Source organism: Rhea pennata, chromosome 15 (assembly GCF_028389875.1).
Source record: "Rhea pennata isolate bPtePen1 chromosome 15, bPtePen1.pri, whole genome shotgun sequence".
Taxonomy (NCBI): Eukaryota; Metazoa; Chordata; class Aves; order Rheiformes; family Rheidae; genus Rhea; species Rhea pennata.
In genome coordinates, this window is record NC_084677.1 from 10,548,852 (window position 1) to 10,567,892 (window position 19,041).

The window sequence follows — 19,041 nt, forward strand, 5'->3', positions numbered from 1 at the left end:
GTCCTACTGAAATTATGCTGCAGAGATTGTATTTAGTTTGCAGTGGCTATAGTATAACTTACAGTATCACAATTTGCCTATAGTTTGTGTTCTACAACCCATCACAGAGGAAAGAAAACGAACTCCTAACTTGTCTGGAGTACTTTGCTCCTCTTGTCACTTCTAGTAATCTTGCCACCTAAGCAATAATCTTTTCATTCCAGTATAAAACTGGAAAAAGAAAATGTTTATGAGTTTTTCAATAACAATTGTGTATTCCAGAAATATAATAGGTTGTACATTAATAAACATGACACCAAAATCAGGACCAGAGAACATCCATAACTGTGATTTTTACTACCATTGTTTAAATAGATGTTATCTACACACTTGCTTCAGAATGCCCCATATCCAGGATATCCTGCTTACTAAATAAGGAACAACATTATACTTCATTCACATACAACTCTGAGCTTAAAAAAAAAAAAAAAAATCCATTACAGTAGATACCATCTGCGTGGCATTTCTGGAGGAGATTTGCAAGTCAAAAAAGAGGTGTCAGGTATATAACACCCATTAAAGTTTCCCCACAGTTTCCAGCATTTCATACATCTGTGTAACTGATATGTTGGTGCTAGAGCATGCCAGACACTGTCTGAGATGTAGGAAAAAAAGCAGTCTGCACCAGAGAACTCACCATCTGAATAGGAAGTAGGTAGCAGAAAGACAACAGGCACATATAGATGACACCATTTATCTTAAGGCTTTACATAGTGCTTTAATGATGTATCTGAAAAGCAAGCTGCAGATTTCCCACCAGATTTCCCAAGTCAGTATATGCCCCAGAAACCAAGGCTGCATGTAACCTATTCCAGGTGCAGGAAAAAATATCTGGAGATCCCTTCCAGCACCAGTGAAGAACAACTACTCTGACCTGAGTGGCTTATACCTGCCACGTAATTATCAGGCACTATTAAACAATTCATAGCACAAAAGTAAAATAATCAATTAAGAAATAAAAGACAGTTATTTGACTTTATGTCCCTGATCATTACTCTTTTTAATGTCTCATCTGCAAAGTGGCTAGCGTATCTCCTTCACCAGCCCCCTGGGTGGTTCTGAGGGGGAGGTGCCACAGTCTAAACAACAGCCTTTACACACTGTTCTTCTGACTACCAAGTCATACGGGATACTCATTCTGGACGTTCGTTGCCCTACAAAGCAACAGGAACAAGCAAGTGTGAAGCCATTTTGCAGGCTGTGGAGTAATGGTCTCTGCTAGTCACAGCAGCAGGATGGCCAAGAATGCTGGAAATGATGTCCTACTGCTTTCAAAAGCTGAAGACACTTAGCAACACAGAGTGGAGAAGAATCAGGCCTTCAGAACACATGCATGGGGATGGAGGAGTTTGGGGGTCGAAGTGTTACTACACATTCTTTCTTAAGATAGGCTTTATTTAGTAAGTGGGATGTTCTTGCCACCCACACCAGTCTATTTGCTGACTAGCTATCAGCAGAGTGAAACATTTCTTAATCAGAAAGCCTGCAAGCAGACCTGGCTTCTATAAACTACACAGAGTGCAATACAGGATTTCCTTCCTTCAGAAGGATCAGCATCCAGAGTAATTCAAATGACAGTCTCTTGTTCAAGTCTGTCTTTATTATGGACACAAATACCTTGAGCTGATGAACAGTAAAAGCAACAACTGCCTCATGCCCAAGTTGGCACATACTATTCGAAAACCCTCAAGGGCCTTTTTTTTTTCTTTGGCATAGAAACTCTCATGAGATACAGTCGCAGCTCCTCTCAGGCAGCCAGACATGAAGTATTTAATCCTTACCTGTTACAATGTCAGCCAAGAAGCCATGCCTGTATGTTTCCAGCTCAGCAACGAAATAAGAACAAAACAAACCCTTGTATCTACACTAATGTAAGTTTCTGTGCCGAGTTCTGCCTGAGAAGCTGTGAGCAGGGCAGACTGCAATCACACGTCCCTGAGAAAGCTGAACATGCTAATACTGTGAAGAAAGCCAACTATGGCATCGGAAAAAGGAAACATGCTTCAGCAAGGGGAGTACAACTGTCATATGAAAAGGGAATCAACTGCAATTGCAAATGGAAAAAAAGTCCCCGGGGGGGGGGGGGGGAAGGGGGGGAGATATTTCTAATGTTGAAAATGGAAACATGAGAACTACCAAGCAAGATTATCTCAAGTTCTACACTCGCTATGTAAGTATGTGATTCACATATGACAGACAACATTTGCACTGATGTAGAACTTACAACGCTACGTCTAAAAGCTCCAGCCAACAAATCCTGCTAACTCTCCCAGGGCAGCTGAGAAGGTTAATACGCTCCGCTGATGTCCCAGCTCCTTGCTGGAGTGCACTGCCAAAATCCACACCGTGACTGTGCTTTGTCTGCTACAACTCTACCCTTACCTGAGCCCTCAGGTGCTAAAATGAGGTGCTGGGGCATCACGCACACAGCACAGGACAGCCTCAGGGTCAGAGGAGCGGGGCAGCAGTGGGGCTGAGACCCTTTTCAGCCCTTTTCTCTCCCTTGGCCTTCCCGGGACTGGCAGGGCTCGTGAGTCTGAGAAGATCCAGAAGACGGAGCCACAACAGCTCCAGGTTTGGAAAGCATCAGACAGAGCCAAATTCTGCCTATGCTCAAGTTTAACTAGTTTAACAAAAGTCTGTTTACTATCAGTTTAATTAAACCTGGTTGTGTGTGTGTCCAAACTTAACCACTGACTGAAATGGTTTAGCTTAATTAACGGTAAGTCACTTAAACTTGTATTTACTTCAGTCTGAGAGCACCATAGCTCCATGTTAGCACCATGCTTAGTAAGCACCGTAGCTTACTAAACTAATGAAAACAGATCACATAGCTGATCCCTAATTTGCTAATTAAGGCAGAGTAATTTAAATTAGAATTATAACAGTTTCATTTTATCAGTTTTGGTTTATTGTGCCACTTGCTTGATTTTAAAATCAATTTAGAAAGACTGAACCATTTTAAAGAGTTCTGGATTTTTAATACGTGTTTACTAACAAAGAGAGCACTTAAGAAAAGAGAGAGGATTTAACATAGGTTTCAATTTCCTATTTATTGCTTGCATTATCAGAACAGACTTTTGCCCTCATTTCCAAAGGAAACAAGTGCTGTTAGCCTGCCATCTGTCTTCCAGTAACTTTTCAATCAATTTGGTTGAAACCTTTTTACCTTTAAAAATACAACTTTTCATAAAACAGGTTAGAAATTCCCTCACTTTCACCACTCCACGTATAAACGCTGCCTACCCACATCCTGCCTCGCCCTGACAAGGACTGAGGGGCAAGAGCTAATGGTGTTTAAGGAGAGTGGCCTGCAGCGAGGCAAAAACCACCCCAGAGGCAGTACGGCTATTCAGAAAGCCAGCAGGGTACAGCAGGGAAGGACACGGGCTCAGGAGACCCCACGGCTGGAGACCCCAGCCTGGCATTAACGGCTTTGCCCACTCGCAGGCCATCTCCTTCCCCACCTCCATCTTGTCGCTCCTGTGCGTTGCCCAGCCTTGGCCACCCACTGTTTTAGGTACCACCAGAAGGCAAATACTCACCGATATTGCTGTAAGGAGGGTTTTTTTTTTTTTTAATGCTTCCTCTTCTCCTCAGATTTCTCACTTGGGGCCCACTCTTCCCTCCATCCAGCCCGGGGGACGTCTCTCCTGTGCGATTTCCTCAGAAACAAGGTGTGGGAGCGTGACCCGCCGCACGCCACAGGCCCATGCCCACCTCGCGGGCTGGGGTGGCGTCAGCCCTCGCCTCGTGCTGCCTGTGGGTCGCCTGGAGCTGCTCCTGGCTGGCCCGGCTGCCGCCAGCCCCGGCACTGCCGCCCCTAACATGGCGGCGCCCCCCAACATGGCGGCGCCGGGCGGGAGCCTCACCCAGGCGATCGCCCCTCCCTGAGGGAAGCCCGCTGCCTGCTCCGGCGGCGCGGCCTTACTGGCACTGCAGCAGGACGCCCTACCAGCAAATCCAGCCCTGACGCTCTCCCTAGCTGTGCCTCTGCCGCGGCCGCCCCCGCTAGCAGAGATGGGACGTCGCCGGGTCGACGCGCAGCCGCACGCTCGGCTCCTCGGCGATGCAGCAACTGCCACGCGCACCTGTCTTCTCCTGAGCCTGCCGAGGTGAGCTCCCTGAACGACAGCTCCTTTTGCATCTGCTGCCACTGGTTTCCTTATTATCACCAGCCCGACCACTTGAGCAGAGGTAGGATCATCTTCCCGGCTGTACCTAACTGAATTGAAATCTTTTTTTTTTTTTTTCCTTTCTAATTTATCCTACAGAAAGCAGCATCGCTGCCCCCAGGACTGTAAACCGCGAGCGGTGTCTCTCACCTCATGTCAGTGGAGACGAAAAGCACGGGCGCAGGCCAGGGCCAGGCGGCGGCCCGGCCGTCGCCTCACGCGCGGCTGCCCTCTCCTCCTTCCCCTGCCTCCGAGGACACGGCCCGCCGCCCGCTCCCTGCGGCGGCAGCGCCGGGCTGGCGTGGCAGCCCGGCGGTTCTCCGAGAGCCCCTCGGTGCGGAAAGGCAGGCGCACGCTCGAAACGCCCCTGCCGCTCGCTCCGCCGCGGTTGCTGCTTCTCTGGGATCTGATGCGACGCGAGCGTCAACGGCTCGTCTCTGCCAGGGGAGTTCTTCGTCCTTTGAGAAGCGTGAAATACCGAGGTTTGCCTCCACCCTCACCAAGAGATTTCACCTCAAGCAGTTTCAACGCCAGCCTTTGGCTCCGAGATAAATAACGTATCTTTTTTCTAGGTCGGCTTTGTCAGGCTTAAGGATTAGAAGCCTAGGAAATATATTTAAAATATATTCCCCAAACATATTAAAGCGCAATGACTTATTCATGAATGAATGCTTCATTGAATTTATCTCTGTTGTTTTAATGAATCATTCATGAACCTCTGGAAACGTATCTTATTTGGAGCCATTCACCAAATACTTTGAATGAGCAATTCTGCACCAATGGGCTACCTGGACACCGTTTGCCTCCCATATCCTCTAACAACCATTTGCAGTTCATGCTGTGTGTCTAGCTGCGTATGTGCTGTGGCACTGATTTAACTCCCTGATTAGATCACTGAATAATAACACACAATTAATCAAATACAGGTGTAGCACAAAGAACAGGCATTTCCGAAATAACTGAATAAACAAAAAGTCCATTTACACCATGTCCATTGTCCAAAGAAGGGAGGAAAAAAGATAGAAACAAATATAATCTGGTTTTAATTCTATTCATTTTTGAATTATTTACTTTATTTTGAGCTATTCATCCGTTTATCTGAAGTAAATAGCTTGATTTATAGCAATATTGCCATCCTTCCTAAATGTAAATGGCTCCACCTACAGCCAGGTTCCAGCCACCATCTGTTCACTTGCCATCGGCTCTCCAGCGGTCTCATCTGCATGACAGCGCGGCTTATCGCCTCGATCACTAACTAGCTGAAGCATCTCTCATCTCGGAGAACATTCTGTTTAAGCAAAAGGCACATTGTCCCCTCCTTGGGCTGCAATAGAGATATATAGTGTTAATAAAGAGGCATGTGGTGATCTGCAATGGCACAGGTACTTCCATCCACCCATCTGTAATAGAGCTTAATTGCTACAATATTAGCTGCACTTGTAATTCATTATATTCAGTAAAAGAATTTAATTCTTCTTTATGTAACCTCTTGGAACAGGGCAATGCTGGGTAACAATTACAGCTGGACTTGCCCAGTAACATAATGATTTGAAGCAACAACACCTTATAAAATGGTTTTAGAAGCCAAGAAAAGCAAAGTCCACACCAAATCAGGCCCAACTTGTACCCAGTAAAAACAAATGGAACACCTAAAATCTGCTTAAGTTACTTGGTTTAAGCCAAATGCAGATGGGTGGCTAAGACTTCTGAAACTTCATAGCACACAGAGCTGAACATGGACATGGGTCCACATCCAAAATTCTCCAAAGGTTGAACGGACTTTGATCGGTTTGGATTATCCTAAGAATAAGCGAAAGAAAAATTCAACTACTGAATGAAGGCCATTACAGGCCTTAATAATAATAATGTGTAATAGCAGTTTCAGGTTATTGAATGTTTACAGGAGAAGCAAATAAATATCTCATATGTGGGAGAACCCAAGAATGAGTAAATGTTCTCTAAGATGAACAGGGTGAATGCAGAGTAAGAATAGTGTGTGGCATAGTAATTGCCAGATGCACCAAAATTTGCTGGTGGTTTTTTTTTTTTTACAATGTGAACAAACGTTCCTGAGGAAATGTCCTCTAATAACTCCTCCTCCCGGCTTTTACACTACATTTTCATACCTAACATATGCAGTTCGTTTATGTAATTTGTTCTGTTAGTTTCTCTTGGCCATGACACTAAAAGTCTTCGTAAGTGAAATGCTGGGTTTTTTGTTTTTTGTTTTTTTTTTTTTCAGTAAGACAGACAAGCAGACAGACAAGCATTTTATAGAGAGTTCTACTGATTATTCTTAGGTCCTTACAGTGCTGCCTGGAATAAGTACTCAGTATGAAATGACATCCAGAGGACATATCATAATGCACTTTCTACAAACAAAGGCTGCATCACATGCATTTTGACACCAACGGGGAAGACAAAAAACAGGGAAAATACAATCATGGAATTTTTTGTTACTAGGAAAACCACTGATAACAAGACCCAATTATTTCACCTTTTCTGTTCAAATACCAAACTTGTGGAGAAATGGAAGAAAATACTATTGTATTAGGTCACTTCTAAAGGTTCCTTAGAAGTGATAGCTTCAAAGAAGCATTTTTATCCCAGTGCTTTTGCAACATCTTATTCATGTGACATAGCAGGTAGATCCAGGTGTCTGCTTAAGTAGTTATTAATTGCCAGTAATGCAAACTGAAAACCAGGCCATACTTCACCTGTTCCATTTGGGATTTTTCCATGGATTATGCAACAACACACAGGAAGGCTCCAGGTTATTCACACTTGCTTAGCTGTATAAATCCTTTTGCTAGTCACAAGTCTAAAACATCCACTGAACATTAGGATTCACTCCACATCTACTACAGGGAAACATATGTTCCAATTTCTGCTGTATTAGTATTTTGTGGTCTATGTTTCTGCATTTATGACAAATGACAAGCAAATACAACCAAATCTAGAGCTTGTCTATAAACACATGTATCTGTCACTTCCCTTTGCAAGGCTCAGCTCTCTGACAAAAAAAAAAAAAAAAAAAAAAAAAAGAGAGAGAGAATTCATTTCCCATGCATTATCCCTGTAAACATATGCCTGATGTCTTACTAGATTCTCACATTTTGCATACACAGTGGTATTTGGGTCACTTATATTGAGATATATTTATCATTAGCAAATATTTGGGTGGGAGGAAATGAAAAGCAGACCGTTTATTTAAAAAAAAGAAAATTAGCCACCCTGGAAGCCTTCCAGTAAGCTAGCCTTTTCCTGTCAAATACCCAGAGCAGTGAGGGGGTGGACAAGGCGAGCTGTGGCAGATATCGTCTCATTCATCAGCAGCAGCTAACTTCCCAGGGTATAGCCAGGAATAAGCTGTAGCTGCAAGAACATAGTCTTACCAGTGATCTTAAAAGTCTTGCTGCTGTTCTTTTGCTGGATAAAAGACACCGTAAAGTCTGCACACTCATGGCAGGTAACAGGAATGTTGTATGATTAATGCAGATGCTAAGGAGGTACAACTCCTCTCAAAGTGCATCTCCAGTCTATCTCTACTTCTGCCACTGCCTTGCTAGGTGACCACAGCAAGTCATTCAAGCCCAAATCAACAAGTTTGACCTGGAGCAGCCAATCATCCCCATTGCTCTTGGGCTTAGAGCTAAGAGCAGACTTTCATTTCTAGGAGATCTGTACCCTGTAGACTTTTCTTAACCCAGCTCTAAGATAAGCCTATGGAAATGCTGTGAAAGTTAATTAAAAGGACCAATGTGAAAGCCTTTGAATGCAGGAATGCAAGGGGGAGGCTTTATTATTCTGTTGAGACATCAAATTCAATGCCAGCATAGAAAAATCAGTCTGCATTTTGCTTATAATTTGTAGGCGCTGTCTAGGCATTACAGCAAGTGCCCATGCTAGGGATCAGGAGGGACCACTGCCCTATAAACACCTTCACTGGAAACCAGATTACCTGATTGGGAGCAGTGGTAAATGCAGAGACTCCACTTTTTTTTTTTTCTTGCTCCCATTGTTGCAATTTTGGTTGAATAAAGCAAATATATGAGAAGCACTTTTTCAGCAAGCGAGCCGTCAGAAGCAGCAACTCTCCCTGCCATTCAGGCTTTCACCACACCAGCCCAAGCCCATCGGGCTTTGGCTCTCAAACTCTCCTTCAGCACTGGGGCTGCTCCATGCTCCAGGTCACCCCACAACAGGGAACACTGCTGTGGCTGCAGGGACTTCTCAGTCCCCAACACCAGCTCTCAGGCAGAGCACTGAGCCCTAGAAGTTTCACATGTTGCTCTCAAAAGGGACGCAGGAGCCTGCTGCCACCTACCTTGAGACCGGCATCATCTTCAGTGGGGGGATGCCTGGAGCAATGCTGCTGGAGAGCAGAGGCCACCTTGCAGTTCCAGTGTTCGGGCACAAGACCTGGGAAAGCAAATCGTCTGCACTTTCCTTCTTAGGTGCCAGCTCTGGAACATGTCTCTTCCCTGACAGGAGGAAGATAACAATCTATCAGCAAGATGAAGGACTGCTTTGGATTAGACGTAGGCTGCTACTTAGAGAGGAAAATTTACTTTAATCTAGATATTAACAGCAAAGATCAGTATGATCGTTTGCCTCGGCATTGCCTGTCTTTTGTCTCCTGTAAGCAAATGTGTTTCACTCTCCTAAATGTTTTAGCCATTTGCATACACAGTTAGAGGTCTCTGACTATACAGCAGCCCTCTAACCAGACTTGAAAGACATTTGTGACAGCTTGCTAGAATGCAGCTGGCAGAGCTTGCCTTCAAAACGCACCACAAAAATATTAAGATCACCTTCACCCCCCGCTGCCTCCACTCCAAGCTGAGCAGTCACTGGCAGATGCTTTGCCAGTGGCTGTAAAGAAAACATGAAAGCGTTTATAGTGCCAGAAATAGTCTTTATATTCTGTAGTCCAGAAAAGATATTTTAAGTAGCCTCCCTGCATGCATGTTCCATTTAGTTTCATTAACACCTGGGCCTATGCGTGTCCAGCCGTACCATCCAACTAACAAATCCATCTAGCCTAGGCACACGTAACATTAAAAAACAGATTACTGACATGCAAATAGTTTGGTAGAAAACAGCTACAGGGAAAGAAGACATTGGTGAGAGGCCTGGAGTCTAAAACAAGGGGGAGGCTGCCCAGGTGGCTACTAGACGTGTCTCTCGCTTGTAGTATTGATTTGCTAGAGCTTCCACTGCCCTTAAAACTAAGCTCTTACTTACTCTAGGCCAGATTGCCACTGCTCATAGAGCAAAGTAGTGGCTGCTTCTTTGGAAAGGTGCCCTTAGTGAGGGGAGGACTTTGGAAAGGGACATGCTGAATTCTGGAAGCTTTTCTCCGGGCCATTCCATGAACCATGTTGCAAGGAGAGCCTACAGCTGTGCAGCCTCCAGCCTGGGGAATGCAGCCTTGTGAGGAGCTACCACTTGCTGTGAGAAGTGAAGGTGGGACAGAAATGCTGCAGGAAGGATACAAAAGAGAAGGGATGTGCACTCCGCTCCATGCCCTGCTTCCTTCAGCACAGGGCTTGGGGGACATGTCCACAGGACAGGTAAGAACAGCTGCCTACAACTACATGATGGGTATTTACCAAAATGGAGCCCAACCCTTCCCAATGGAGCCAGGGGACAGCACAAGCAGCAGCAGCCACAGCCTTGCAAGGTTCAGGGTGGACATTACAGGAGAGCGTTGCTAGTGAGGTAACGCAGCACTGGAGCAGGCTGCCCTAAGAGGCTCTCTCTCGGCGAGACAAAGCCGTGGCTGATCTGGTACTGATGTGGTACTGGCAGCGGCCTGTCTCGAGGCATGGGAGGCTGGACTAGGCGATCTGCAGAGCTCCCTTCCAACTCGTGCTTCTATGATCCAGGAGCTTCCACGAGAGCATCGTTCCCTTAAGGCTAAGGAGAAGCATAAGCAAATAAAGAGCCATGGCCTTAATTTGTGAAGTGAAGATATTTAGCACATTTTTTTTTTATTAATATCAGCATAAGGATATTATTATATGTATTAACACAATGAACTGATGCTACTGCCTGTATTACTGGACACATACAGGTACAATTCACTGGTTTACTTATATTTGAGTTTTGCTCTGTGAAAGTGTGGCATAAGGTGGTATTTCTCAAAAGCATTTGAAATGAACAAGAGGTTACACTAATTGCAAGCACCTAACAGTGAATGCAACTTATGCTTCTGATGCTGTCAATTTGTTTTAAAGACCTGTCACCCATTAAACCTTTCAGTTAGCAGTTAATTCAATTAATCAACACAAAATCAGATCCCCAACTCAGAATGCAAGGGTCAACAAGCTTTTCTTTGAGGCAAATTAAAGTTCTGCTGCTTCAGCTGGGAGTACAACCACCAAGATACTGTCATGCTCTTAAACCTCTTCAGATTTTGAGTCTCATTCTGGGGTCTCTGAATTAACAAATGGCAAAATGGTACCTTTAAACACTCTCTTTCCTAGGCATATATCCTCCTCCTTTGAACTAGCCAATATTTTTACTAGTTCCTTTAAACAGTGTTACCCCACAAGCTGAAAATACTTGCAGAATTCAACGCAAGTGACATGCCACAACTTTGCAGCAGTGACAGAAAATAACTGACACCCATTTGAAATTGTATCTTCCCTAAAGTCAAGGGGCCAGGCAAACACAAGGGACTTTGCAGACAAGTAACACCTTAAATGGCAGACAAGGTCAGAGAGGTACAATTCACATTGCCCCCCGCAATAGAAATTGCATGGCATATTCTCAGTCATCTGTAGCTCTGCCTTGCTCAGGTGAGACACACAGATCCATTCCAGCTGAGGATCAAGCCCATTAATCTGGCATTTATCTTATATCTGTAATATTTATTGTCTCAATAATCTAGTCCTCTGCCAAATGATCTTATGAGTTTCATTTTACATACTACATGGCATGACGTCCACTCAACTTATGTCAGCATCACCGTGTTAATCACAGACGTGATTTTTGCCTAGCCTAGCTGAGACAGCAAGGGGCAAACACATACTGCCTGTAGCTAGATCTAAGCCGTGCTAGTGTCACATGAGCCTTGCCACCCTGGTAGCTTTCTAGAGCTGTTACTGAAGAGCCACAAATCTTAGAAGCTGCTTTGAATTTTCAGAACAGCTTTGAATTTGCAAGACAGGGCTGACATTATCCATCTGCTTTCTTTTGCTTAGTTTTCCTTTTCCAGAGCCAGCAGCAATGTCTGCAGAGGTCCTGCCTCAGAGCTGTCAAAATATTCAAAAGAGCTGCACAGCCTGGATGTATCCTTCAAGCAGCATCCTTTAATTCTTGATCTGGAGCATCTTTAGAGGATAGAAGCCAGATTGCCCCCGACACTGATTAAAGTAGAAAACAGTAAGACACTAACCAGGCAGCAGGTACAAAAGCCACAGCTCCCACACACATAGTGAGGATATGCTCTGTTCCTCCTCCTCACTGAAGATAAAACCTCCCTCCTGGTGAAACTCATGATCACACCTTTGGCTATTGCAGAAGTCAGAAGCTGTCACTACTCTGAGGGGAAGCATTTGATCACAGAACATATTACAAGACCCAAATTATGTGCATACCCTCAGGTTCAGAAGAGGGCCCCAGAACCTGAAAGCACCTTGGAGATGCCCGCTTCCCACTATGAAGGTGCAGCATTTTGCAGGTTCTGTGTCTAGTGCAAATTCCTTATCTTCGATCAGCAAGATCTGAGCTATACCAGAGTTCATCGAGCATCACTCTAACAACAAACTTGTATAAGCTATACGCTTCAGCCTCTGCCTGCCGTTGACCACTGCTGAGATGGCTAATGCCAGTCTGCTTTAGTTCTGGTTGAAAACAATAAGCAAGAAGCTGCTGCAACCTTGCAGCAGCTGTGTAACAATGAAGAACTGCTGTACAGCACTTCCTCGTCACTAGTCCTCTTGTAACCTCCAACCACCTTTTACAGTCTTTCACTATATGAAGCACGCTTTTCATAAAAAATTTCCCATTCGTACTAGGAAAAGTAAGTCCTTTTTTATGTAAAACAACAAAAAAGAGCAAATATCAGTGAGCAGAAACATAAACAGTTACTGAAACTGGCATGAGAACAGCCCATCCTTGCTTTAATGGATTGGTGCAAATATTGTGCTTCAGTAAAAAGAACAAATCTGGCTGTGAGATGTAGAGTTCTTCATCAGATTCATATTTGAGCAGTAATATTTATGCTCACAGCTAGAAACAGTATTACTACCTGGCAGCCTACTCAAATGTGCTTTAGATGAATTGTGTTAAGTAGAACATGTTTTCAGGTGCTGAAGACAAAAACTTGCTATGAATGCCTACAGTTACTGCAGATATGAGCAAATACACTGACCTCATATGGAATTTCCTGCTATTAAATGTTCTCACCCTTCAGCCAAACTAAATGCATTAAAAATGTCATTTCTCCCTCAAACATTGTTGTTCCAAATGGGCAGTGTGTGATGGCCTCAGATGCCACCCACAGCTTGAAACAAGAATCACATGAACACTACCCTCTGTCAGTAGCAAATTCCACAGCCATTGAACACCACCAGACATTTCCAGAGAATCATTCTGTAACTAGTGCCTTTGAGACTATCGGACTTCAACAGAGTATCATCTGTCTAGGAAAGCACCACAGATGCCTTGTCTAACGCTCAACCTTGATGTAATGGCCAAGAGACCAGGAAACTGCCTGGCTCGGTTTCCAGCTTATACCACAGGACCATTGTATGCACGGGTGTGCGACTTCCAGCTCTGATTCAAAACACACTGTTCCCCCTCTCCTCCAATTCAAATAATGTATTTATAAAAGATGTTGTTTCATGCTGTCCCTTGTTATTATAAGCTTTACAATAGTGTTCACCAAGCAATCTCCTCCTCTACCTTTTTACTCAATTAGCAAAGTCCATGACTTATGCGACTGTGGGATCTTACTGCAAAATGGTATTTTCAGGCAAGTTTTCTACTTTATCAAACAATTTTACATCACAGTCAGACTTCAAGCTTTGGCACTTTTGTTCGTGAACAGCCTCAAGATCAAGTCCTCAGAAACTTCCCTAGCAACTGCCCTCAACTACTGCATGTTCTTTTGATGCTTGTTACCCCATAGCCCCTTTACTTAACCATTCTTGCACTGATTCTTCTTAAGTTACCTTATCATTTTCCATGTACACTATATCAAATGCTTCAGTGAAACTAACGTAAGAAACCTGGTAAATCTGATTTTTGTTTAGAGAATTGGTCAAGTTTGGAAAGATAATATGTTAGTCTAATAAGGCCTATCTTTAGTAAACTCATGTTTATATGCATAGCAGTTGCAATTGTCAGAGGCTGAGGTGAGTGGAAAAAAAAAAAAAAAAAAAGGAGAGAGAATCCCTTAAAGTTAGCTTCATACTGCTCAGCCCCGAGAAATCACTGATTTAGCTTTGAGTTCCTGGAATATTCCAGTGAACATGCAAAACAGTTAAAGGATCAAACCTTGCTTTGTTTAAAAAGTGTAAATGACATCAGTAGTCTGAGTTCTGCTGCTTGACTTGTGTCAAGCTATCTTATTACCAAAAACAAACAAACTCCCCACAAGGAATGGGAGACAAAAATTAGCTTATAGCAGTTGAGAAAGCCTTGTCTGCCCAAGGTTTTAAAAGCACAGAAAGAAGAAGAAAGCACAGATGTGTGCTTTCTATGTGACCTGCAATATTATTCATAGGGCTTCCCTTGCCATACAATCAAAAATCATGCATCTCAATATAGGAATGCAAGACTCTTGCAGGGACTTTGCATGTTGATATCAGCATCTTTTCTATTCTCCCTATGCATTTGGAAAGTTACTTTGCTTCCATGGAGATGCAGTAGGAAAAGAATGGTCAGGAATTTCTTAAGACAAAAAGCAACAGAAGTAATCTTGCAAGGAGTTCCTGTCCTCTCCTGTACTGCACTGGAAACTGTGTCTATGTCTCACCAGTGGGTCATTCCCCACTCCATCCCAAAAATGACTTAGCATGTCCAGAAGAGGGAAGCAAGATTAGCAATTCTTGACGCCTTATGAGTTTCACCAATCATATTTTAAAGTAACAACAAAAGGAGTCACAGCCCAATCCTTCTCTGTCTGCTTGGAACCATTACGGGCTTCTAACCCCAGGCTCTTAGACATATGTTGAAGAAAGTCTCACTTCCTACCAGTTTAAGCCATACTAATTTCATTGCTATTTTCTTGCCTGTATTTTGTCATCTCTGGTCAGTGTTAAGACAGCATACACACAGAACTATCTGGTGTATTTCTTTTGCTCCACACCAAGATGTCATCATGAAACATGGAAAAATTGTTCCTACACTGAGAAAGTCAGAGTCCTTATTCAAGAGCCTCTTAAGTCCAGATGCAAAAGGAAATAAAGTGGAAAGGTATAAAAAATCCTAGATGCAATTCTACAGCTGCTCCAAACTGCTCTGCCCATCTGCTTCATATCAAGGGTCCATTCCTTCTGCACACACTCAGGACAAAATCAGGTAAATAGAAATTCTGATTAAATAAGGAGTTCAGAATTGAGCCTAAAAATATAAAAGAGTCTTCAAATTAAAGTCTTATAATAACCAATCTTTATTCAAGACAGACTGAAAAGAAATAATTACTAAGATTTCATTTACTTACCCTTAAAACTCAAAAATCTTACTTAGTCAGTACTATTTTAAAATGAGCTAATAAGCTCCAGCTTACTTCAAATAAATATAAATGTGAAGGCAACAGAGAACACATTTACCATTTTTATGTATGTATATAAATCATGTATATACACATATACACTGCCACTTTGTGAACAGTTTTAGATTAAGGAAGTTTAGTTTGTATGGACCCAATTCTGCCATCTCCACTTACACTTAGCTCCACTGACATTAATCGAGATACTTACTGCAAGGGTATTCAATATGAGAAAGGATGGCCTGATCAGATGCTTTGTGAAGAAAATTTTAAAAGGCTTTATAAAATAACTATTAGTCTTCCACAATTTCACATGGTATTGTTTCATAATTTATTACCACAATCGCTATGAAAAACATCACTAAATTCTTTCTGATAAAAATATAGCAGCTTTGCATCCAAGCTGTATAGCTATCTTCAACACCGAATAAGCTGGTGCCTGTAAAAGAAAGAATAAAAAATTAAATACATCTAATACTCCAATAACACACTTTGTTTGAACCAAATCCGTGGTAAGCCATAGTGAGCATTATCTTAGTAACATGTCTATATTTGTAATTTCAACCACCCTAGATAAAACTAAATAAATATCAACTTAGCAGAATGTTTTCCATTTCTCCGCAAATATAAGTCAAGAGAAAGAAGCTGGCAAGTCAAACATTCCTCCTATGAGCAAGGGAGCTCATGGTTGTGTTCATCTACCAAGACGAACACTCAATTTCCCCACTGTATGGATGGTATTTATTAGATTAAATATTTTCAAGACATGGCTAAATAAAAACTTTAAATAAAAAAGTAAACCTAAGCAGAGAACACTTGCCAGGAAAACAAAAAATTACTTTAACATTTGATGTGAAATCCAACATTCAATTCTGTTCTAGAAAAATAAAAGCTATAAGATGCAGTGCCATTTAGGTGTTATCTTACACCTATTTTCAGGAAAGCCTATCAAACCATTATTTTTTATTTCTCACATAAAGAATTATGTCACAGTCACTGGAGATGGAAGATTATCAACCTAGATCCTTGCTAACAGCATCAACAAGTTAACACTGTACTTACTGACTCTGCGTTGTGTTCAAGCCCAATGTCATGGTGCTCCCGTTCATCATCCCGAAACTGCTTTATTATCTTTGAAAACAGTAGGTAATTAGTAGGTCTACTGTACAGTGAAATCAAGGCAGCTAGAATACAAAACCATATGCTGTTGGCCACTGCATGCACCAGGGTAGACATCTGAAGCCTGGGTCTCTCTCAAAAACATTCTGCTTCTTGAAGACCTGAATCCTCAATTCATTGAGAAAGGAATTGTGCTGCCATACGCAGAGTTCCGCAAACCTTAAGTTATGCTAATATTCTGAAAAATCTTTAGACACCTAATCTGCTATACAATATACCACTGTTGTCCACAGTTTCAAGAAAACTCATACTCAGAGTAACTTGCAATGCTAATTAGTTTCACACATATAACAGTTATTCTGACACATTAAATTAAAAGAAATTAATGTTGCTGCCTTGCCAGATTTTCAGTAAGGGTGTTTCCCTGTAAGCCAGCAGCGTTTTTGTCTATTCTACTACATTCTAAAGAACAAGATAGAGAACAAAAGGAGCTGGGAAGAGACTCCAACAGGCAGTGAAGCACAAAAAGCAAAATCATAGAGACAGCGTCAAAGAACATAGCACAGAAATTAAATAGTGCCTTCAAATAAAAGAGCTGGGATTTCATTACACCATTATTTTTCTCCTGTAGTTTGACAGCTAGGTCAAAAAAAGTTTCAAGAATTTTCTCTTGAGATGCCTACAAATATCTAGAAGTGCTTAGTAACATGCTTAGAACCTACCAACATCCACCCACATAGTTCACTTTCACTTTCATCTCTACTCCTCTTACTGAAGAGGCTGACTAGCCTTGCTGCTTAACTTTTTCCTCTTTATTTTTCACCTTCTGACTATTAGCCTCTACCATTATAAGTAATATTTCCTCCTACATCCACACAGGCTGGGTTACTTCAGATACTGTTTCTGTGACAACAGGACAAGTTTGGAATAACTAGACTTGGCCATGGGCTAAACTACACACAGCTGAACACAACAACAGCCAGCAGAGAGAGTTGGGAATGATCACGCAGACCCTAGAGCAAGCAGAACACAAACAAGCTCAATGGGCTGCATGTGGAAACAGGTCTTCTCTCACAAGTACCTAAAAAAACTCATCCCAATTTTATGCCTGTAATACTTGTGAATTATTTTCCTTGCAGACCTAGTAAGTATTGGCTCCTTTTAGGTTCTATATTCAAAATTTGAATAAATCAATCATATCCAGTATAACCAAAACATTACTATGCAATTCATCATACTTTTCCTATTTTCTTTTGCTCTAAAATCTTCCTCTCAATTAAAAATAATCAAAACTAAAACAAAAGGAAAATACTGATTTAATGTAACTGTTCTGAAGCTAGTCTAACACATTTTAAGTGTTTGATCAATTTAGCATTGCTAAAGGAACAACCAACCTTTTAATTTAAGGTTTTTGTTGCCTTCAGAAATTAAGTGATAGGACAAAAAGATCTGCTGTAGATTCTACTGGCATATTGTTCTAAAAAAGTCTCATTACATAATTCAATTAGTTTATTAAACTACTTTTTAAGTCACAGCAAAATACCTGCAATAATTCTCTGTACTTCTCTGGATCTTCTTCCATAAGAGTTCTGATCTGATTATTATAGTGATCCGATATGCTCTCTTCCACTGCCACTGTGCAAGCCATTGCACTTTTTTTTCCAAGTAAAGCACTTCCAGCCCCTATGATTGGGATACAATCATAAACAAACAATGAAACCCAAAGCAACCTGAATAATTTCTACATTCAAAGAGTTCATAAAACAGTAAAAATAATACCAGCTCACCTAAAACAAAGCCTGCTACATTCCAGATAGGCAGTAAAACAGTAGGTCGAACTCTGTATGCAACCATTAGCTCATTAAATTTTTTCAGATGATCTTTTTCTTGATTCCACATTTGCTGAAGCAGAACCAAATCACATTAAAGCATAACACTAAGAAATCTGACATTTTAAATAAAACTAACAACAAATAGAGAAACGAAGTACGTTGCTCAGGTCACTCACACTAACTTTAGAGATGACTATTCATAATATACAAAGAAAACAGGAAGAAGGGCAGATAAAAATAGTTACAAACAGGCAACATAAAAATATCTACAAATATCTGAGCCTTTGTCACAATGTTACAGTAATAGGCTATAGTTCCCTTAAGTAATACAATCATTCTTTATGAACACATATATTCAAAACTATTTAAAGAGATGCCTTGCTGTAAAAGCTTTACCGTCTCGTTCGACCATCACTAATCAAAAGCAAAGCAAAAAGGAAACGCGGCAGCAGGTTTCAAGCCCGCTCACCTGTATAACCGGCCCCACCGCCGACCTGCCCAGCACGGCCATCTGCCCGGCGTAGATGCGGTTCGCCCCGTACTCCCCGGCGTGGTCCACGCGGATGATGCGCTCCACGACGGCCTTATTGATGCCGTCCGAGGCCACCCTCGTGCCGCTCGGCCCGGCCGAAGCGCCCCTCACGGGCGGGCGCCACCCGCCGCTGCGACCTGCCGGAGAGACACGCGTGAGGCGAGCTCGGCCGCGGGCGGGAGGGCCCCAGCGCGGGGCCACCTCTGAGGGCGGCGCGGCCGGGCGCGGAGCCGCCCCTGAGCCCGAGCCCGAGCCCGTACCGGCGCCGCCGCAGAGCGGCCGGCACCACCCCAGCGGCCGCCGCAGAACCGGCGCCGCCGCCGCCGCCATCCCGCTGACCCCGCCGCCTCCTCAGAAGCGTCGCGCGGCCGCAACGTCATCATCAAGAGCCGGCCGGGGGCCGGCGCTCAGCCCTCGTCCCGCCCCATCGCGCCTCCGATTGGCTGCCCGGCGCTCGCCCGCGGCTCCGCACTGGGCAGCGGAGCGGTCAGTCAGGGCCGGCGTTCCCCGGCTGCCATGGGAACGGGCGGCCCGCAGCTCCGGTGCGGGGGGCGCGAAGGCCGCTGGGGCCCCGCGGCGGAGGAAGAGCGGGGTCGGCGCCGGGCTGCGGCTCGCCCC

The 19,041-nt window shown here is 43.2% G+C and overlaps 1 protein-coding gene and 1 long non-coding RNA gene across 3 annotated transcripts; both read right to left on the reverse strand.

Annotated features, from left to right (window-relative positions):
* Positions 1-5,234: 5,234 nt before the first annotated feature.
* On the reverse strand, positions 5,235-10,130 carry LOC134147383 (uncharacterized). 2 transcript variants are annotated; one of them, XR_009959999.1, is made up of 3 exons: positions 9,830-10,130; positions 8,542-8,698; positions 5,235-5,538 (listed from the first exon to the last, which is right to left on the reverse strand). It is a non-coding gene; the product is annotated as an uncharacterized LOC134147383 (long non-coding RNA). The 2 variants fall into 2 exon arrangements; XR_009959998.1 differs by having other exon boundaries at positions 9,462-10,130.
* A 4,687-nt stretch (positions 10,131-14,817) lies between these two features.
* On the reverse strand, positions 14,818-18,753 carry COQ7 (coenzyme Q7, hydroxylase). The gene is made up of 6 exons (XM_062588246.1): positions 18,684-18,753; positions 18,361-18,560; positions 17,847-17,961; positions 17,603-17,742; positions 16,003-16,071; positions 14,818-15,379 (listed from the first exon to the last, which is right to left on the reverse strand). Exons 1-6 carry the CDS (start codon positions 18,751-18,753, stop codon positions 15,302-15,304), a joined length of 672 nt encoding a protein of 223 aa, XP_062444230.1. The 3' UTR covers positions 14,818-15,301.
* Between the last annotated feature and the right edge of the window lie 288 nt (positions 18,754-19,041).